The sequence below is a fragment of the Sturnus vulgaris genome, chromosome 16 (genome assembly GCF_052056855.1).
Source record: "Sturnus vulgaris isolate bStuVul1 chromosome 16, bStuVul1.hap1, whole genome shotgun sequence".
NCBI lineage: Eukaryota > Metazoa > Chordata > Aves > Passeriformes > Sturnidae > Sturnus > Sturnus vulgaris.
The window spans coordinates 15,934,934-15,958,009 of record NC_142258.1 but is presented as its reverse complement, the minus strand read 5'-3'; the positions used below and the strand labels follow the sequence as shown (position 1 = coordinate 15,958,009).

At 44.2% G+C, this 23,076-nt stretch overlaps 1 protein-coding gene across 5 annotated transcripts in view; it reads right to left on the bottom strand.

Moving 5' to 3' along the window:
* Positions 1–18,574, bottom strand: part of TBC1D24 (TBC1 domain family member 24) — a 33,817-nt gene extending 15,243 nt beyond the window's left edge. The window contains exons 1-4 of one of the 5 annotated variants that reach the window (XM_088174697.1): positions 18,510–18,574; positions 6,812–7,046; positions 3,936–4,970; positions 314–331 (exon numbers count right to left, since the gene is read on the bottom strand). In XM_088174697.1, coding sequence (XP_088030823.1) covers positions 314–331; positions 3,936–4,918 — 1,001 coding nt within the window. In that variant the 5' untranslated portion in view covers positions 4,919–4,970; positions 6,812–7,046; positions 18,510–18,574. The remainder of the gene's footprint in view (positions 1–313; positions 332–3,935; positions 4,971–6,811; positions 7,047–18,509) is intronic. The other 4 variants (XM_088174698.1, XM_088174699.1, XM_088174700.1 and 1 more) reach the window with 4 other exon arrangements.
* Between the last annotated feature and the right edge of the window lie 4,502 nt (positions 18,575–23,076).

The following is a 23,076-nucleotide window of genomic DNA, read 5'->3' as shown; positions in this document are numbered from 1 at the left end:
TTACAGCCATAACCATAAACCCCTATGTACTTTCTCCATGTACAGGACTCTTTCCCACTCTGGAAAACACAGGTGTATTGCTGTCTGAAGTGCTGCACTGACTCCTTGGGCCCACTACCCCTTCTCTCACAGCTCTGCAGGTGCTATGAACTAACTTTGCAGGAAGGTATTTCAGGAGATGTGGCACAGCAATCTGACTGCTGCCCTGCCTCTCCTGCCCCAATGTTAGCAATACATGATGGCCTTGGAAAAAACAACAAGCCAAAGACAGCAGGAATGAGCAAAGTGCAAAGACTCAAGTGTTTTAACCTACCTTTTGGGAGGTGCAAGACTGCAAACAGGAGTGGTGCAGTGGAGATGGAATGGACAGAAGGAGAACATACAAGGACAAAGAGAAAAAGACAGAAAAGATCAGTGACTTCTTACATCCATGACAAAGTGAGTGAAAAGAGCCTGGAGAGAAACAAAGTAAGGTTTGATTTGAGTCACCAAGCACAAAAAAACCAATCAGACAAATTCGTATTTCTATTTCCCCCCTTTTTTGTTATGTGATGGGAAAATAAATCATCTTCTCCTTGCACAGGCCAAACACAGCTGGAGAAGAGAACTCACTGGTACCCCATGGAGCCCTGGAGAACAGCTCACTTCTGCACTTCCATCTGCCCACACTGGGACCCAAACTGAGCCAAGCCAAGCTCCTGGCAGCACCGTACCTGGGGACATTAAGACATGTCAGTGGATTTACAAAGGTAGCCAAGAGAGGATGAAAATTTTTCATTGAGTTGCAGTAGCAACTCTGCCTTGCCAGTAACTACTGGCTTTATTTGGGTATATGTGATAGGTTGACTTAGGAAGAAGAAACTCAGAAGGGGTTCTTCCTAAGGGAATTTCCTCTGTGGGGGTTGTGGCACCTGCAACAGCCAATTAGAGAAAGTTAGTTTGCTCCGTGTACACACATTTTGAAGGAGGTAATCCGGAACTGAGTCTCTTTGTCTTTCCGGCGGCTGAGCAGGTAACATCAACCCGAGCTTCCCCCTCCCCATGCGGGGGGGGGGGAAGGCTCAGGGGGCCGCTTGGGCCCCGTTTGCCAAGAAGGGGACCCGATGGCCGGGGGGAGAAAAGGTTGTGTGATAAAACCTTCACGGCTTCCTCCTCCACGAGCCTGCTGCTCTGGCGTGGGGGGGAGGCCGGCTCTTGCTGCCGTCGGACGGGCCGGGCCTGCCCGGGTGGCCATGAGCAGTGTGGGGCTGCAGCCCAGCCCCAGAAAGGCTGATTAACACCTCAGCCGCCCTCCCCAGCACGGCCTGAGCCTGGCCCAACTCTTGTAGTTGTGTTAAACTTTAACTCTTTAGTGCTCACATAAGATTTGCAAAGCCTCCAGCCTTTCCTTTGAATATGAAAGGGAATAAGAAGATTTCTGAAGTCAGTGACGTAAGAGCTAAGTTTTTAAGATGGAAGGAGAATGAGAAGATGCTGAAATGGCTGAAAAATCTTTTTGTAAAATTGTAGGGATGAACTGATGTACTGAATATTCCTATAAACCATGAAAAAAGACATGGGGGGATGGAAATGCTCCATTTAACAGATTATTTGACTAAAAAGCACCTGTGTTGAGAATTTCTGCCCTGAGAAAAGAAAGGGATTTGGGTTTTCTGAAGATGAAGCCTGAGCAGAGAGAAAGGAGACAGAGAGAATCTTTGCTGTCGAACATTTAATTCTTAAAAGTAATACCCCATGAGACAGACATGGCCCACATCTACAACTTTGGGACGGCTGTAGAGTTGGGAGGAGCATCACAGTTGCAGGTTCCCGGACGGATGCAAATCGTGAAAGATAAAACCACAAGAGAACTGTCTTTTTCCTTCCTCTGGGAAAAATCCCTACAACTTCAACAAGAAGAGGCTTCTCTCTCCAGAAGTGAACTGAGAAAGACTAAACTGGGGACTGACCGAAGTATTTGTTATATGTTTGTTTTGTTGTTATGAAGATTGGGAGAGGGAGGGAAGGAGTGATCTGAAAAAATCTTATTCTGAATTTTTTTTCCCCTCTTTTTGTTTGTGTAGTTAATAAATTTTCTTTTATACTCTCTCAAGTTTTAGGCCTGCCTTGCTCTTTTGCTCCTGGTTCTGTCTCACAACAGAAAAAATAAGTTTATTTAAATTGGCAACTCAAAACGAAGACATTAATTTGGTGCGTTGGCCGGGTAAGTAAAAATTAAACCAAGACAGTATATTATTGTATTTTGCCTTGAAAGCATCACTGTTGTGAGTGAGAATTTCTCTGGAACATTTAACACAGCAGGAGCTTCTGGAGTGTCTGTGGTTGATGTATGTTTTCTTTTTCTCTGGTTTATTTAAATTACTTTTTAAATTACTTTTTAAATTTTATTTTTATTGAAAGCTCTAATTCTGTTTTAAACAATATACTCAAGGATATTACAACTCTCCTAAATTTCCTAACAAGGAGACACAATGGAGGAGTCAATATTTTGTTACAAGTTTCAAATACAGTGATTTGAACTGCCTCCAGTGTGACAATCCAGTGGCTAAAGGCCTCAAAATATTTGAGACTGACAGCAACATGCTGAAGCTGATTGCAAATCAAGCTGTGAGTCTAAGAAATTAACCCTTGGAAGAAACCAGGGGGAGCTTTACATGAATGTAAACACATTAAGAAGGTTCAGCTAACATTTATGTGATCTTTTAGGCTGAAATGTACAGAGTATGTGTTGCCATGCCACAGAATAGTATCTGTTTGCAACTGCTGTAACTAACTCAGCAATGCAGTTGGTTGGAAGATCCTACTACATCAGTGGAGATTTAGAGAAAATGAGACTGTGCGTCTAGACTATCAAGTTCTAGATGTCACACTTACTGACCCAGGGGACTTTTAGACGTCTCTCTTCAGAGGGCAGGGCAGTTCATAAAACTGTCCAGCACTTAAACTTGAGAGTTCAAAAATGGTTGCAAGTTTTCTGCTCTCAGAGGCCTCTGGAAAAACAGAACATGCATGACTTACCTGCACACTGATTTGCACTTGGCAAGATGTTAATTTTGTTCAGATTAATATATTGCTGCCTTTTCTATACCCATTGAGAGGCCTTTCAGCTAAGCTTTTTATTAGTATGACTTTTACTGTCACATCAGAACAGGATTTCATTTACTGGTTTCAGAGTTGGTTCTTCCTCCCCTTATTTCTGAGAAGAGCTTGTGATTATGCAACAGTTTCTTGGATCTTTATAGTCACTCTTCCATGGTTCTTTCAAAACTGTTTTTTCTAATAGTACATGAACCTGTCACAAAACAGGTCAACTTCTACCTGTGAGTACTATACTCCTGATATCCAGGAGGCTTGCAGTCAAAGCTATTTTAAAAGTAACATGTAAATATGACTTATTTCTTCCTTGCTCTGTTAAAACAGCTCCTCAGTCAGACAAAATGATTCCAGCTGTGACAGTGCCTTACAGTAAAGAAACTGCTGAATTCACAGTACTGGGCAGCATCAAATTGACATTTTATACAAATAATATCATATTTAAGAATCAATTTTCACATTTCTTTGGGTATGTTTCTTCCAAGTAATTTATCAGTGTTCTTTCCAACTTTGCTAAAATGACTTTTAGTTAAAAAACTGCTTATGAAACCCACTTTTGAGATACAACACTTGTAATTAATATATACTTGTATAAATTCTTGTATAACTGAGCAAGCTACAAGAAACTTCTGTTCCTCTTGTATGATAACACTACAGTTACACCTCCCATTATAGTCCCAGCAATACTTGATTCTGGAGCTGCTGAGTTTTTCTGCAGAGAAAATGCATCAGCAGATACCAGCATGCACCAGTGGAGCTTCCCTACCAGGCACCCAGGGCTGCCTGACTGCTCCACTGGGAAAATTCAGAAGATTGCTCAGGTTACCTCTGCTGAGCCCTACCTTTTCTGTTTGACTGTGATGCCCTTCTGCTGCAAAGCCTTCTCATTGGCCATCTGCAGGAGCTGGATCTCCTTCCTAGAGAAAAGGCGGATAGCAAAGGCTTTCTCCAGGAGCCTCTCTGGGGACACCGACTTGGCGATGTCCCTCACGAAGGCTCGAATGTCCTGCTGGATGCTGTCAGACTCCATGGGCTGCCCAGCTCTGACTTTGTGAAAGAATTTCAGAAGAGCCAGTGCGACACGATAGAGAACTTTGTACCCTTCCACTAGGAAGACGTCGAAGACTCGTGCAATGTACGCCATGGGCAGCTCTCCAAAAAGCCACCGCTGCCAGTCCGAGTACACCTCCAGCACGTCCTCGGACACTGCCACCATCAGCTTGTGGGCTGCCTGGCAGTACTTGTTCACCAGGTCCCCGAAGGTCATGCAGGAGGACTCGAAGGCCAGGAAGGTCTGGTCAATGAGCCGCTTGGACGGGTCGTTGCAAGCCAGGATGCGACAGACCTGCTCAAAGCACTCAGCCTCGTCCTTGCTGTAGTGTAGGAGCAGCGCGATCACCGACGGCAGCGCCGGGCAGAAGGAGATGTCCGGGAACTGATTGGCGATGCACAGAATGATCTTCCTGACGGCTCCGATGCCCTCGGCGTTCAGGCAGTATGTGGGGATCAGGCTGTTGTCCACAAACTCCGGCAGTGGAAGGGAGCTGCTGCTGCGTTTTCCAATGATCTTCACCACAATGTCCCGGTACACATTTGCATCTGGAGTCACTGTACGGCACGGGATATTGCTGATGAGTTTGTGGTACACTTTGGCTCTCAGAGAGTGGTTTTTGGCCCAGTAGCCCTGCCGGGCCAGCTGCTTGAGCTCATGGAAGTCTGTGCAGGTGAGCTCTTTCGTATCCTGGCTCTGGGCACTTACATCCATTTTGTCCCAGTCCACAAAGCAGCAGTATTCATCCATGGCTCCAGGAGAAGCAAAGCACATAAATCATGAGAATAGAGACCTTAGATAGTTATTGATAGGCTCTTGTATTTTTCTGCAAAAGGAAAGTAAAAAACCAGACATCTGAGTAACATAATTTTCTTTATGAACACGCATATGTACATACTTGTTCTTGTAATGGCAAAACTGTTTTCTAAAGCAAAGAAAGTTAAAGATGCCTTTTATTTTTAAGCCAAACTTTTCAATTCTGCCAGTAACTCCTACTGCAGTAATTGATCAAAGGCTAGCCAAGAGGCTGATCCTGAGGACATCTCACCAAAAAATTAATTTCCCTAACTGAAAGTCCAAGCTGAGGCATTGACCTTTACATTAACATCACACTTAAGAGAAGACTACCACTGCAAAAAAAATATATTGCAAAATATGTTCAATTTGCAATCTTTTTCCAATTCTCTGGGGAAGTATAAGTGAAACTTATACTAGAAGGATGCAGTCTCACGAGTAGCGTATGTTGTTCTGAGACTGTGTGGCTAGTGAGAAGAGATACTGTGCTCCTACTTAACCACAGCCATGCCCTCTGAGTAACTTCTTTGTGCTGGTACTAGCACTTGTGTGACCACATAGTCACTGAGATTAGCTTGTTAAATCTCGTACAATTCTTCTTTTCCATTGGGTAAGATTTCTTCATGGAAAGGGTGGTCAGACATGGGAACAGGCTGCCCAGGGAGTTGGTGGAGTCACTGTCACTGAACAGTGTTCAAGAAATCTCCCTGGAAATGTTCAAGAAATGACTGGATGTAGCACTTAGTGCTCCGGTCTAGATGACAAAGTGGTGACTGGTGAAAGGCTGGACTCAATTTTGGAGGTCTTTTCCAACCTCAATGACTGTGTGCAGCTGTACAGTCAGCCAGATCATTGCTAGTGACAGAAGAGAGACTTGTGCAGGACAAGAATCCTGCTTTCTGACTGCAGCACAGGGTCAAGTCAGCTTCAAACACCTTCATTAAAGCACTTACATTTTCTGAGTGCTGCTCTTGATGCTGGCCATGCCCTGTCACACACGCACACAACAGCTCTGCCACTGGCAATGCCACAGACACTTTGTGACAGCACTAGGAGCTGAAACATCAGGTTCTGGCCCCTAGTGCCTCGTGCCAGGTTTATCTGATCTACCAGCTGGCTCCAGGTTCAGAGCATACCTGTGTCCCAGCAGAGTGTGGCTGTGACCACTAAAGGCCATATCCAAACCTTTAACCAGTCCGTGCAAAGCCAGAAGGGGACGCACAATAACCTCCACTATCGCAGCAGCACTGCTGAGGGCTGGAACCTCTACCCATGTGCCCTCAGTGTCCAACTGAACATGGTTGTGAATGCTGCACATTCTGCAAAAGCAGACAGTCCCTATAAAATCTGACAGATCCATAAAATTATTTTGTCCAATTAAAACATTATATAGCAAGGTTAAATAAATGAAAATATTCACTGAAAGGCTTCCAAAGAACCATTAGTCATTCCTGTATTGACAGACTGAAAAATGCATGGAACCTGACATTTATTGGCATGGTCGTCTATAAATCAGGTGTTTCAAAATGATTTGAAACTCTTAAGGCAGATGTACCATCAAGATGAGATCTCATCCTCCTAGCTGCACCACAGGAAAAGAAATAAAACATTTTGCCTGAAGCAGCCATAACAGTCAATCCAGACAGTTTTTAGACTGTGAGTAAATGCTAATCTGGGTATTTTGGAATCACATGGTGAAAGTCCCAAATTCAACTCCCCTTTTAAAAGTTTGGCAGCAGCATGCAGGAGCCTTTCAGGGAAGGCTTTTGGATGGCTCTTCGCTACCATATTTAATTAAGGGCTTTTTTATAAAAAGAAGACTGGTTTTGTATCATCTTTCTTACAGTGTGAGAGTGACACAGAAATGCTCACCATTTTTTTGTTGCATTCTTCCACATCTGAAACTAATTCTCAGACTGTAATTAAAGGAGGCAACACATTGTCCTGACTCCAGTTCTGAAAGTGAGATATCTTACAGGGTTCAGCTGTGGGGTCTCAGTGTGAGCTCAGCATGTGTTTTCTGGAGATCCAGTAACAGCAAGACACCAGTCCATCGCAGAGCCAACGTCAGCTCCAGGGAAGTGAACATTTTTCTGTAGTTCTCCTCCTGGGAATCACAGAAACACTCATTTTTAATTCAAATCCTAGACTAAGGTCCTTTTGTAGAAGACAAATGTAATCCTACTTTGCAGTGGTGAGAGCATGGAGACATGAACCATTCTGCTCCTGAATCCTGCTCTTATCACTGTCCTGTGCTTGCTGGAGTCTCCAGCACACTTCCACCTTCTGCCATCATCCCTTGGGAACCGCTTAGATTTTTATTAGGGAGGGTTAAGTAAAATGTTCATCATATAAGGCAACTTCTAAGACACCCAGATCCATCTTGTTTTTTTTTTTTTTGTAAACTTTCTTCTCCTGTCTTCTTTTCTAAGATACACAGGAATACTTAGAGGCTGCATCAAACAGACATTTTCCACTCTAGCAATTACTGCCTGTTCCAGAAACTAATGGATTTGATGAATATGTGCTCTTGAAGCTCACTGAAATCCATGGCTAGAGGATGGCAGTCAGACTGTGTTGGGGGTTGGATTTTTCCCTTTTGTCTCTGTGGAATTTTTTCCATTGTCATACTAAGAAATTTGCTGGCTACACCCTAGCACGGATGGCTAGCGACAGGGGGAGGGAAAAGACTCCCTGTCCCTTCTTTTTTTTTCTGGAAGTTTCTCTCGTGGTGCGGGGGGGGGGGGGGCAGGTAAAGGAGAGGTGGACGCAGCTGTGCTCTCTCTCTCTCTCTCTCTCTCTCTCTCGTTTGGCGTGGAGAAGGATCGTCGCTGGAAAACGTCGCCCTGCCACACCGATGCTGGGAGCTGCTCTTCCTCGGCTGTGGGATCTCGCAACTCCCCCCTGCTCGGAGGCCCTCCCTGCCAACTCCAAGCATCCTGTTGGAGTACCGGGACCGACACTGCCCCAAGATCCGTGGGCAGAGCCTCTCCTCCACCCTTCCCATCCGGGACACAGACGCCATCATCCCCAGCGCCCCTCCAGCCACGTGGGATCACCGCACGTCCCCCTGCTCACCGGGAGCCAGCCGGGACGGGACGGTAATTGCACAGGGGAAAGGTGTCCACAGCCCAGAGAGCTGTTACTGGGTTCCTGTTCTGTTGTTAATTTCGTAGTTGTTGTTGTTTTGTTTGCCTTGTTTTTTATATATACCAGTAAAGAACTATTATTCCTACCTCCATATCTTTAGCTGAGAGCCCCTTAATTTCAAAATTATAATAAATTGGAGGGAGAGGGAGTTTCTTAGCAGATACCTGTCTTTCAAACCAAGACAGACTGCCATATGTTTTAATTAGAGTTCACAGTTTTATACATATTTTGGCTGGGATAAAACTGTGGGGTCTGCAAGTAGATCTGGCTGCTTATGCTTTTCACAAGTCTAGACGCTGCAATAAAAACTGACAGCAGAACAATTGGGCATCCTCAGGGCTGCCAGAGCATGACCAGCTCTTAACTGTGCTTGCAAAACCAACAAAACTTGTGTGCTTCAGCGTAATGGTGCATAGCTGCTGATACCTTGCCAGCAGCTACTGTAAGCCAGCAGGTCTCAAAGAGGGAGGGGGATTTACATGCCAAAGGAGAAGAGCCCAAGAAATCTCAGGAAAATTCCTCCTCCTCAACTCTTTCAGATTCATCCTCCCTCTCTCCTGTGAGGCAAGTTCTCTCTCTTCTAGTAATCGTGTAAAGAGTAGTGTTTAACTATGGGCAGCTGGGAGAGGAGACAGAAGATGTCTTGCCCTCAGCAGCCAAAAGCCAGTGAGCCAGGGCTGTCTCCTGCTCATCCCTTCCAACACAAGGAAGCAAGCAGGCAGTACAGACTTCTACTTGGAGGGAGGCTGGAGTTTCAGTTAGGGAGTAAAACTAGAGGATGGCTGTGTGAGAGTGCAGTTGTGTCACAAAGTCCCATATTCACCTAAACTACCTCACTTACCCCTCCATATAAAGAAGGGGTAAGACAGGCAGAATAGAAACAACATTTCAGAATGAAATGTTTATATATAGATATGGCTATAGGCAGGCAGAGAGACTCATTTACAGACCCTTATTGCAGCAAACCTCTTTCCCTCCTGCTTTAGGGAAGTCAGCATCATGTTATGGTAAATACCCTCTAACTGGAGATGGGGACAACAGAATGGATGAGCATCTCAACTGCACAGAGCTGAAATGTGGTCTAATATGTCTTAGCACAGAATGATAAGGACACTGTAAGAACTATAAAGAAATTGCATTATTCATAACAACCACAGAGTTACAGAATGTTCTGCGTTGGAAGGGACTCAAAGCCCATCCCAGTCCACTCCCTGCCATGGGCAAGGGCATCCTTCCATTATCCCAGGTTGCTCCAAGCCCTGTCCAACCTGGCCTTGGACACTGCCAGGAATGGGGCAGCCACAAAGCTTTAAAGTTCTTGTACTAAAGGTAAGCAGTCATTATCCTTTCTAATCAGACTGACTTTAAAAAAAAGCAGGAATTAAAATAGAATAAAGAGAACCAGGAGGAAGAGCTTTCTTCTTAGTACCTGCCCCACATCTGTATATTGTTAGATTTACTAGTTTTAAAAGGAGCTCTTCAGTTAAGTGCAACATAAAAAAAAAAAAAAAGCAAGTACACAAGTGAGAAGTAGAATTAGAAAAATGCATACTGAAGATCTGCCAACAATGGGTGCAGCACAGGCAAAAGCTTTTCCACAGTTAAGTTTAAACTCTGAAACAGGCAAGCAATCATTACAATTCAAACCCAAGCAAAGGTCACAGTAACCTGCATGATTTTAAGTCAGTGACTGAATTTTCAGGAAATATTTAGCTTGCTATTCTAGCCACATTTTCCATTTCATTCCCTTATCTCTTTCCATTGTCTTTTGGACTGCTTTCAGAAGACTGCTGAAAGCTGTCTGAATCTGTATAAAATGCACAGCAATGAAGCCAAGTGTGACAGGCAAATTCCCATACTGCCTATGAAGAAAAATTCTATGAAAGTGTCAAAAACCACATCAGAAAAAAAAGATTTTAATTATTACTTACTTTCAGTAGGGGGAATATAAAGTTATAATTTTACTAAAGATAAAATGGCTGTGGGCAACTTCAATAATTTTATTATTTAGAATAATTATTTTATTATTAAAGGGGTTTGTTTGTTTTTTCTCTCCAAAATGCAGGAACTAGCAAACTGAAATATCTAACTACAACCAACTCAGAGGGCAATTATTTCTTCCAAATTGAGAGCACACTAAATACTCTATAGTAGTGAAATATTCACAGTCTAAACTTCTTAAAAATAAATTCCAACTTTGGTTAAAGCCTGAGATTACATTATTTGATATTCTTTTAAATAAACATAAGAGAGTGTCCTAAAAAAGCCAAGCTATAACTAATCAGGAGATCTTGGTTCCCTATTCCATTTGGGTATTCTTGCAACTTTGTGTTCTGAAAGTCTGCCTACAGTTTAAAACATTATTAAGACACTTCATTTAAATCTAGTGTAACTGTTCTGTAACAGGAACTACCAAAGTTTGAGAATTACATTTTTCATCTCGTGCATGGGCAGTTACACCACCTTGGATTCAGCTCTTTGCTATGTACAGATACAGTTAGATACGGACAACCAACATTTTGGCAGGCATTTTTAGAAGGTTCTAACAGAAAGCAAACATTCCCTTTTGCTGCCCTGCAAAGCAAGAGTAATGTAATCCTCCTGAGCTGCAGCATATGATTGGGTGTTTATATTTCTGACCAGTGTTGTAGACATGGAAAAGACTCAAATTTACTCTTTTTCATAACCTTGTTAAACTAATCTATGCAGAAGGCACATGAAGAGATAATGAGAACTGCTTCCTCAAGACTGCTTGCTAGTAGTCCTTTTCCCAGTAAGAGGAAATTAACCTCAAAAGTCTGAGGAGATGAATTCCATCCTTGAGGAATACTCAGTCACCTCTGAGATGTTTGCTTCCTAAAGGGAAGTCTGACAGAAGCATAAAGCAACACAGCAAGGTAGCAGTAACTGCAGAACAAAAGACAACTGGCAGGCAGCTTCCCTCTCCTCCCTCAGTATTTCAGTGCATCCTGCAGCTTTCCCAAGCCAGGACTTAGAGCAGCACACCTTGACATCTCTGCTACATGGATCTGGGAACAAGACTGGACACCACTGTTCCCCCTGCACCCAAACACCTCCTGATTAGAAGCATAGCTTGCCACTTGTACAAGCTTGTGACATCCTTTGTCACGCTCCCTGGGGCAGATGTGTTTCAGAGCTTGAATTAAACACCCCATTTAGCATTAGAAAGTGACCAGCTCATCTCATGCGGAGTGTTTGGGAGCATGTGGCTGCATTGTGCAGTGATGATCCCTTCCAGCAGAGTACACAGAGCTCGATGGATTGCTTTAACGTGGTTAAATGCAGTTCGATCTCTGCGATGTGCCCTGGGCTCTCTGTACCCACAACCTAGGCACCACGATAAAATTCCTGACAAAGTTCTATTACATGTTTAGCAATAGTGTGATAGCAGATTATTAGATGCTTCCTGCTGGTTTTTTTTATGCCTTTAGGACAAAGTCTAAAAACCTCTCAATTTCCCGAGTAACTGATAAAGACCTGACATCAGAGCTCCTACAGGACAAATACTTTTAGGCATTTAGACAATTTCTCTTGGGATATCACCACTGCATATGAAGCACAATAACAGAAAGTTTGTCCTAGAATCCCATGTTTTCTTTCTTAGGAACATACTATCACCTTCTTAAACAGTCTTTAAATTATGTGTAATTTGTTGTGCACTTTTATTACAGCCTAAAGTTCTTCACTGCAGGGCAGGTAAGTGACAGCAGCTTATATTTAGGAGAATGTGTATGCCATAGAATCATGAACACTTCCAGGGATGGGGCAGCCACAGCTTCTCTGGGCACCGTGTGCCAGGGCCTCCCCACCGTCTGAGTAAAGAATTTCTCCCTGATATCTAATTTAAATTCATCTCATAGCTGCAAGCACTTCAATACAAAGCACCCTCTCCTTCCCATCTCTGGGTTGGGATGACACAAGCACTTCTGATGTCCAGTCTCTGTGAATGCTATGAGCAGTAAGATACAAAAAGGCACAAGGTAAACACGCAAAACCAAACAAGATAAAAGTCTGGGGAAAAACACAACACATTTTTGTTGAAAAAATGTAAGAGGAAATAAATGGTTAATGGCTCCACAAAGGTCCAAAAGGGCTAAAGAGCAGAGCATTGTAAGAAGGTACTGGGGGTAAATGTTATCAAAGCCATAATTAGCCCTCCTGCCTATATCATTAAAACACTCAAGGAACAAACAGTAAAATTAGAGAGAGGGTAATTCCTACCTTTTTTTTCCCTCCAGATCAAAAGAAAACTGCACTTAACCTGCAAAACTATCTTACATGATGCATTAAAAATGATCCATTAAAAAAAAGATATCTATCAAAGCAGTGCAAAAAATCAATACAATTTTCTGACTACATTGTCTGACTACGTTTTCCTTTTGGTCCTTCCAAATCATAAGGTTGAAAAAATCCTTCATGCTGTGCTACTTGTCGTCCCTTCGTTGCAAAATCAGAAATAACTACAAACATGTCTCCCTTCAACAGCAAACTCTGACTGAACATACAATCTTTGGTCTTATTATTTTAACTTCCCCATAACACTTCAGTTTATATCTTTCTGTTTTGTAGTACAGTCAACTATGTAGAACCAAAGACAGTGTTGACTGTCAGTTAGAAACTTGACATGGTATCAAATCCATGCACAAAAATCTAATCCCTTTTCTCTCTCTGTTGCACTGGATGCTGTCAGTTTGACATCTATCACCTTGAGACCCTCTTCCATTACATTTACTGGCAGAAAAACATATTTAAATATCTGCTGATGATATGTTCTCCTCTTAGATGCAGTGTCTGCATTGGTTTCTGTCAGACACTGATTTATTAATTTTTCTCTTATCTAAGCCAGAAGGTGCAGGAACTTGTACTTCACAGGTACATGTGTTTTTTCTTTTACATTTAGAGTTTCTTCAGGTCCAGAACAGCAACTGACAGCACGAATGGAAATGCAGGTAGATTTTTACAAGCAGAAGACTCAATCTGAGGTACCAGGAAAGGGCCTCTCTAGGAGACACGTTTGCTAAGAGGCCTTTCCCAGTTCATGGCAATATTGTGTATATATACAATATAACAAATACATACGCAATTTTAAAAAACTAATGCTCAGAATAATTTTCCCCATAATATTCATATTTATCGAAAATACACCCACACAGATGAGTGCTGGACATTCTCTCTTGTTAAAGGTTCAAAGCACGAATGGTGTCATTTAAAGTCTGTTAAGGAAACCAGCCAATGTCCCAATTCCCCACATCATCTTTAAAACAAAACAAAAAGACAATTTAGTCAAAACAATTCAAGTATCAGTTTGGATACTTAGGCCAGTTTAAATCTTCTGTAAAATTAACTGATAAGACATGTTTATAGATATTTAAGACCCCCTCAGTGCAATACATGAACATACAAAGCCTTAATGGGCACTGCTGGAGAGCTTAAGGGGTACCTAAATTGGGAAATGGGTGGATGCAGCAGTAACCCTGGTGTAATAGAACACACAAATCTTTAAACTTTGCTGAGCCTATGAAAATCATTGCACACACTCCTTGTCTCTGTAGTAAGCAAAGGGAGATGTACACTTTATTCCTGCCAGCAGTTATCTCTACAACTTGTTTATTCCAGGGGAGATCTGTGCTCCCAAAATTTCAGCCAGCAGCTAAAAACAGTGTAGGGAAATCTTAATATCTCAGTCTATTTCATTAGTGTCTACACTATGTATAAGGGAACAGCAGTTTTCTCTTGGAAAGCAAAAGTCAATTTACAGTAAGATGAGCATATAAAAATGAAAGTTAAAGCTATCATTTTACTCACAATTTTATTTTCTTCTATTTCTGCAAAACCCTACAAATTTTGTTCCTTTCTTCTGACACCGCTCAGGACAAAAGCTTCAACAATCTGGTATACCCTGTAATGGATTACCCTTTCATGAAATGTAGATTACCCTACACGGGGGACATATTCAGATACCAACTACACTTTACAACCAGGAGAACCTAAGCTCAGCCAACAGCTCCATTTTGGGGAACTGGAACAACACATTGCTTTATTTTGGTACTTACTTCTGTCATCTTTCTAAACTTACACTCTGTTAAAAGAGTACCAGTAGAGACTCCTGTGCAGCAGCAGCAAAGGTACAGAAACAGCACCTCATAATGAAAAACTGTGAGTGTGGAATCAAAAACTAGTCCTTATTTTGATTGTGATTTCAAAATCAAAGGGCATTTATGACAACAGATTGGTTGCCAGGTTCATAATCTTACTACTAGTAATCTCCTAGTTAATTACTAATTATCTTCTTCTTAATTAGTTATTACTAGTAATATTCTCGTCTTATTGGGGAAAGAATTTTGGGAGATTTCAGGATCCAGGGCACAGGATTTACAGGAAGCTTTGTTGCTTGAGGCTGCTGTGTACCCATGTGCTTGTTCTGAGCAAATCTGAAGGGATTTAACACACCTGACACACCTACTCCTCTCTCCAGTGGCACTGCACTGGCTGGATTCCAAGTCTCTCACCTGGAGGATACAGGTGTATTGACAGGAATCCTGTCTCCACACGGGCCAAGATTAGAAAACAAACATTTTATTTATAGAATGAAGATATTACAAAACAAAAATATTAAACAAAAAGAACTCCAAAACTCCTGCACCACTCAGACTAAAGTTCTTTTATTAACCCTTACCTTGGAACTTGTCATTGTATACATCCTATAACTTATTCCCTTCTGTTGGACCTGCTTATGAGGGGAAAAATAATATGCAAATATGAGACTGTTTTTTAAACAGTGCACTGGGCAACACTGATATACATCAGTGACCTCCATACTTTAAAAAAAAAGGTATCTGCATGTATGGCTTACAACCTTCATACCTGAAATTGTGCTACAGAAAACAAGGTGACAAATCACCTCACCAAAGAGACGAACAACTAATTAACTACATTATTAAAGTGCTTGCAGCAAAAACAACTAATTTCAGTCTCCAAAATCACAAGCAGGATTACTACTTGTGGCAGCTACGTCACAAATACTTTTAGCTCCCCCTATTCTATACAGGATGTACAAAGTCTGCATAAAATAGGCAATCTCTGGAAATTGTCTCTCTTCTGGTGACTAACAGGTATTTGCTGCACAGGTACCTGATTTTGGAATTCCAGCTCTGCAGTGTTTGGATCGCCAGTTCTGAAACAAACCCAACTATACTCTGAAGATATGCAATGGATTATGGGTTAGAACAGCTGATCTGCTGAGAATTGGTATATGGCCTTTGTCCTATTAGGCAGAAAAAAACTAATCTGAACATTATTTTTCTTTTCAAAAGGTTGATATTCAGCATAGGAGATTTGGCAATAATACAGTACAAGTTTTCTGAAACACAGTCACTACACTTTTACTTGTGTAGAAGTTATTTCTCCTTTAAGTTGTTTTTCCCTATAAAAACATAACAAAATAATGAAGTGTTGAATTTTGGCAGCTACACCAAAGTTACACTTATTTAACAACATAATCAGGAGAGGGAGAAATGGTTTTACACTGACAGAGAGTAAGTTTAGCTTAGCTATTGGGAAGAAATTCTTTCCTGTGAGGGTGGGCAGGCCCTGGCACAGGGTGCCCAGAGAAGGTGTGGCTGCCCTTGGATCCCTGGAAGTGTCCAAGGCCAGGCTGGATGGGGCTTGGAGCAAGCTGGGATAGTGGAAGGTGCCCCTGCCCATGGCAGGGGCTGGAATGAGATGAGCCTTAAGGACCCTTCCTACCCAAACCACTCTGTGGTTCTGTGCTGATGTAGCTGCCTACACTCCAAGCATCATTCAGCACGCTCCTTAACACACACATTTGCAGTCTCCCAGATCTCTCCTGAGTCTCCCACGACAGTGGGAATCAACAGCTCATGGTCTTTTGCAACATGTCTGAAAGTTCAGGCAACTGTTCTCTAACTGCAGAAGTTTAAGCCGGAGGAGAACAAACAGGTTATTTTAAAGCTCAAGAGTGTGAACACCACAGACATGAGCACATCTATATATTAAGGTCAGAGATTTTAAAACATTTGAGTCCAGGACTGGACCTCGCCAGCACATATTCCCACCAACACATGTGGACTCCAAGCCAGTCAATCATTAATTATAGTGCAATGAGATGTATTTTTCTATCAGGTAGACTATCTGGTCAAGTACCAAAGCAGGAAATAGCTCAAGAACACCATTTCTGCAACAAGACCCACTGCACCTGCCAACATACCCCATGCAATTGTGTCAGACTGCTGCAAATAAACCTGAAAATAAAGGCATCCCCAGATGATTTTGAGAGAAACTGTAGTTCTTTATTCCCGATTCAAGGCTGTATAGAGAGAATATAAGGAGCTATTTTTTCTTTCAGACCATCAGCACAGCTTATCAATTTTGAGTGGTAACACACACTTACCTGTGCCTGAGCATGCAGCCACAGAGTCTAACAGCAGCAGTTCCAGCTGCTCTCCAACCTAACAGAGAAGGCAGGGGGAATTCTACAGAGCCAGAAGAACAGCAAGGACCTAACTTATGGTATATTACCAATGCTTGTCACTGACTTTATGAGGCTTCAGCACTAAAGTAATGGCACTTATGACAATGCATACAATACAAGAGAACAATAATGCCTAAACAATGCATTATCAGATTGCAATAACCTTGGTATTGGAGATGGTGAGAGACCAGTGCAGTGTGGACTGGTTTGCTTTGCTTGCCTTAAATATACAGTTATTTTAGTACAGGGATAGCTTCTTTTCCCACTTTTCTTTACACTTCAAATAACAGGAGGATCAGGATGGAGGCCCTTAAAGATTTGAGATTAACAGAACAAATAAGCAAATACAAGCAAGGGGAGAAAACAAAGGTCACAACAAAAGGAGTGAGCTGGGAAGAGCAGAGGTACTTAAATATGTGAGAGGATCCACAAACAACCTGCTAGAAACATTTACTTGGCAGCACTTAATCATTAACAGCAAAAAACCCTAAACAAATAAACCCCCCAGAAACAAAGAACAAAACAAAAATCCAACAAAAAACCTCAACCAAACCAACAACAAAAACCCCAAACAAACAACCAAAAAAAAAATCCCAGAAAAACCAAAAACCAGGGAGAAAGCTGTTTTCCTTTGAGTTAAAATTTCTGGCCGCAGGAATACCTACAAACTTTCAAATATTAATGACAGAAAAGACATTCAGTACAAGGATTCCCAACAGCTAATTATTGCACAATACTATCCGCAGCTGTTTTGAAAATTACAAAGGATATAAGTACCATGTATTGATTAGAAGGAACAAAGAGTTATCATAAAATGTTGCTGGAATCCTTGGACTCGAGTTATCATTGCTGTTCCTGAGTAACTATCTTGGAGAAGTCTTTTGCAACAGTCTTAACAGCTAGTGATTACAGAAAGAAGGAAATTCCAACAACAGTATCCTAGATATGATCCAGGTTATTTCTGTGCTCTAGGTACTGCAGGATGTTCTGAAATCCTATTGGGATTCCCTCTAAGCCAGAGAAACTTTCAGACGCTCCAGCTTCTTGTAGGAATTGGACATAAAAACACAAGGACTGAGATAATACAGTTCAAAGGAGAAGGTCCCACTTTACTCTCATCACAAGTACACAGCACCTGAGAGGTGGCATCCCTGCTGCTGCCCTGGGACCGGAATCAGCTGAGCATGCTGCATCCACCCCGCTATTGCTTGCTTGTTCACAGGCCCAGAGAGGCCAGGCAGCATTTGGCAGGTTCTAGCCAGCACTCTAAATTTGGTATTTGGTAGCTAACAGTGTGCCAGCCCAAATATTTCAGCAGCAGATTTCACTGAAGGATGGGCCAGAAAGACTAACGTGAAAACAAGCTCATAACAAAATTCTACTTTCTTTACAGAAATTTCAAAAACATAAGGCTAAGTCTGCAGAACATCAGTGCTGCTTTTAGAGAACTCTCCCTTGTGAGGATCCACTGTCCCGCTGCGAGGGCGGGCTGGCAGAAGGGGCGTAAACTGCGTGTTGGGGCGAGCGTCAGCAGCGGTCAGAGGAGCCCCTGAGGCTCGCACAAGCCATTTAAACACCTTCCAGCCTCCTCAAACACCGAACCAGCCCCCAGGCGCAGCCCAGAGCCCCCGCGGCCGCTCTCCGGCCACCGACACCCCTGGAGGTTCCGCTCCGGGCTTCTGCAGCCCACGGACACACACAGCCTGCCCCGCAGCTGCTGCCCGGTCTCGCACGAGCACGGCCAGCGACCCGGGGCCATGCCACGGGGGCCCGACGGAAGGCCGGTCTCGGAGCCAGCCCCCTCCGGGTCCCTCCCGGCCGGTCGCCGGAGGACACCGCCGCAATGCTACCGCCCGACACCGAATTCCATCCCCCCGGTCGGCTTCCGCGACCGCGCCCGACCCTCACCGCTCTCCGCCGCTCCGGGCCGCGTCCGGCGGGACTGGGGGCGCGAGCAGCCCCGCGCCTGCGCAGAGGGCGCGGCAGCGCGGGGACGGGCGGGCACGCGCGGAGCGGCCCCGGCCCTAGGACTGAGCATTGTGCGGGGGGGCCGCGGGCTGTGAGGAGAGGCGAGGAGCGATGGAGGGGTGGTGAGGGTGGCTGCCATGGTTGATGGGACCTTTGGAGGAACAGGAGGCTGTGACGGGTGACAGTGAAGGACTGGGGGGGGGGATTGCAGGTCAAAGTTGAGGGAGTGTGAAGGGTGATGAAGGCTGAGTGGGGTGATAGGGACTGTGAGGGGTGGTGGGGGCAGTGTGGAGCAGACAGGGTGGTTGGGGCGGTGTTGTGATTAATAGTATAGAAATTTGGTGGAAAAGAAACCTCTTGTAAGCCCGCTGGTCGTTAGAGATCAGAGAGGGTCAGGGTAGGTGAGCTTAGTCTCTGATTATAACCAGTTTGGCACTATAAGTGGTTGTGTTCAGTAGGAACTTCCATGAGCACGGGTTCTCAAACAGGGCATTTTCAGCACTGAGTCTGGTAATGTTCAATAAGGACTTTCACCATCACAAATTCATGAATAGTGTGTTTTATTGAAGCAGCAGAAATGCAAGGGGGAATAGAAAGGGGGAATAACTGTAAGGTAGTATGTTTTGATTAGATTTTCAGAAGAAATGCTTTACTCAGAGGATGATGAGGCCCTGGAACAGGTTGCCCAGAGATGCTGTGGCATGCGAGGAAGTGTCCAAGGCCAGGTTGGCCAGGGCTTGGAGTAACCTGGGATAGTGGAAGCTGTCCCTACCCCATTGCAGGGGGTGGAACTGTATGAGCTCTAAAATCCCTTTCAACCCAAACCATTCTGAGATTCTGGGATTCTATTAAATACAGATTTGGAATTGCCCTAGATGGATGCACTAGCTGTGATAGAATTCTAACAGTAACTATAGTATAGTGTTAGCCCAGGTAACAATAATCATCATCTTACGTAGAAGCTTACAATGAATGCTTGGGAGGAGAGAGACTAGTAGCCCATCAACTGTCTCTGGGTCTTTCTCCTAACTAGGTGATAGTTTTACCCTCCTTATATGCAGCCCAATCTTATCCTGCTGCTCCTTTGTCCTGGGGTACAATGCAAAAATGTGTATTCTATCACCATCTGTTAAAATGTGGGAGGGGTGGTGATCCTTATCTCTGTGGGAGATATCCTCTGCTGATGTGCCATCTGATAAGATGGGGGGATGATCATCGTTATCTATTCACAACCCATCCCTCCTCCAGAAGATATATTCTGTTAATGGGCCATTAAGTCCTATTGTGTGACTGATAAGATTACATCACCCCATTGGGAGATGCCCCAACCAGGGGCAGGAGCCAAGCCTTTCCTACCTAGATAAAAAACTGGGGTTTGGGACCCGAGGGCAGACCTTTCTACTGGATCCCAGAGGAAAGTCGGACCTTTTTCCACATCATCGCTGGATCTTCGGAGGAAAACTGCACCTTCTACAGGAGCACTGCTTCAACAGAACCACATCTGTCATCCAGGAGGACTGCAGCCACCATCTATACGGACTGCTACCAACACCCTGACTGACAGGGTGTCAGGTTGTATTTCTGACTGTGTTGGTGGTTGTTTCTTTTATATTATTGCATGTATTTTATTTTTTTCTCTTTTCTCCTATTAAATTGTATTACTGACTTGGAGTCTCGCACTGGTTTTACTTTCAAACCAACACATTAATTGGCGCCCAACGTGGGGCACGAAGGGTGCTGAGGAAAGTCAGTATTACAATTTTGTTTTCACCATGATTCTCAACATGCTTACATGGGTTTTATATCTTGCTCTCTATATTTTTCCACACATGGGGAACTATCTGCCAGCTGTAATGCTCCTGTGTAGACCAGGATATGGTATAAAAATTGCTTTACTGGCCTATTATGTCTACTGCATGATAACCTCTGAGGCAATGAACATAATCCGGAATATATACTCGACTTTGTTTGCTTGTCCTAGTCTAGGTTGCTACATCCGGGGTTTTAACAATCACACCCAGCCCTTGGGGGGAGGGGTAAAGGATGATTTTTTCCAATCTTTCCGGCCTGATACAGTAGTTTTTGGAAATGTTGAGTTCCCGCTGGATGCTAAGGACAGCACAATATTGTTGTTAGTTCTGCTTTGTCTCCTCTGCACAGCCTTTACAGCCTACAACATGCTTAGAAACAGAACACTACATGGCGTATTGATGCGTATTCTTGAGGAAGAGGAAAAAAGAAACAAATCAACTTCGTCCACGACTGCACAGAATGTCACAAAGAGGAGAAGAACCAAACAAAAAGCAACAGTGCCCGTGTCTATGCAGACTGCCACAAAGGAGGAAAAAGCCAAAAGCGAAGCAACAGTGTCCGTGTCTACGCAGACTGCCACAGAGGAGGAAAAAGCCAAAAGCAAAGCAACGGTGTCCGTGTCTATGCAGTCTGCCACAGAGGAGAAAAAAGCCAGAAGCACCATCAGCATCTCCACACAAACCATCACTGAGCCAGAACAGCCTAGACCAGTAGCAGTTGCGCCCGTTCAGAAGAAGAAATCAAAGAGCAAATCAGTTCGCATAGTGACTGACGAGGACGTGGCAGGACCTTCGCACCCAGCAGAAGTGACAGAGCCAGAGATCATCACTCGCTCTCTATCCCTGGGTGAGCTGCGTGACCTGCGGAGGGAATTCGCCCGCCAGACAAATGAGTCCATCTTGACCTGGCTGCTCCGCATCTGGGACGCTGCAGCCAATGACACCATTCTGGATGGATGTGAGGCCAGGCAACTGGGATCTCTGTCCCGGGATGTGGTCATTGACCAGGGGATTGGGAGAACCCAAGAAACTCTCAGCCTCTGGCGGCGACTGCTGACAAGTGTGAAGGACAGATACCTTTGTAAAGAAGATCTTCAGGTGCACCAAGGAAAATGGAGCACAATAGAACAAGGTATCCGATGCCTGAGGGAATTGGCCGTGCTGGAGATCATTTTCTCAGAAGATGAGAGATTTCCTAAGAGCCCAGACTGTGTCCGGTGCACGTCACAGATGTGGTTGAGATTTGCACGACTTGGACCAGAGATGTATTCCCGTTACCTGGCAACACTGCAGTGGAGGGAAGGTGAGGACATGGTAGGCGTCTTGGCCAATAAACTAAGAATTTATGAGGACACTGTCACAGCCCCATTTCGTACCCATGTCTCATCCGTGGAAACACGGCTGGTGGAGCAAGTCCGAAGCCTGATTGAAGAGGGCCATCAGAAACTAAAAAAAGAACTTAAGGAAAACAACTACCAGATCTCTCCTGAACCAACAAGAGTTTCTGCCATTAGGAGCCGGCGTTCCTCAGGCAGGGAGAGAGGACACACTCCACGAGGTAACCTCTGGTTTTTCCTTCAGGAGCATGGAGAAGACATGAGGAAGTGGGATGGAAAACCCACCTCCTCCTTAGCAGCCCGGGTACGGGAGCTGAAAAGAGGGACACCTACCCCAAGAAGTTCATCTAGAGTCAATGCTGCTCCAGTCTCTCGTGTACAGAACTCCAGACAGTATCAGAATGATGATATGACTGATCCTCTTGAAGGAACCTCAAGAACCTATTTACAGGGAGAGAGCAACGTGTACCAGGATCAGGAATAGAGGAGCCCTGCCTCTAGCCAGGTAGAGGAGAGGGATAATCGGATCTATTGGACTGTGTGGATCCGATGGCCTGGCACATCCGACCCACAAAAACATAAGGCTTTGGTTGACACCGGCGCCCAGTGTACTCTGATGCCATCAAAGTATGTAGGAGAAGAATCCATCTCTATTTCTGGGGTAACAGGAGGATCCCAGCAGCTGACTGTAGTGGAGGCCGAAGTGAGTTTAACTGGGAACAGGTGGCAGAAACACCCCATCGTGACTGGCCCAGAGGCCCCATGCATCCTTGGCATAGACTATCTTAGAAATGGATACTTCAAAGACCCAAAAGGATATCGCTGGGCTTTCGGGATAGCTGCTGTAGAGACAGACGGCATTAGAAAACTGAGCACCTTGCCTGGTCTTGCAGATGACCCCTCTGCTGTGGGACTACTGAGAGTTGAAGAGCAACGGGTACCAATCGCCAGAACAACAGTACACCGCCGGCAATACCGTACTGACAGAGACTCAGTGATTCCCATCCATGAAATGATCCGTAAACTGGAGAGCCAAGGGGTGGTCAGCAAAACCCACTCACCCTTCAACAGCCCCATCTGGCCTGTGCGTAAATCTGAAGGAGAATGGAGATTGACCGTAGACTATCGTGCATTGAATGAGGTGACTCCACCGCTGAGCGCTGCTGTGCCGGACATGCTGGAACTGCAGTACGAGCTGGAGTCCAAGGCAGCAAAGTGGTATGCCACTATCGATATCGCCAATGCATTTTTCTCCATTCCTCTGGCAGCAGAATGCAGGCCTCAGTTTGCTTTCACCTGGAGGGGTGTGCAGTACACCTGGAATCGTCTGCCCCAGGGGTGGAAGCACAGTCCCACCAT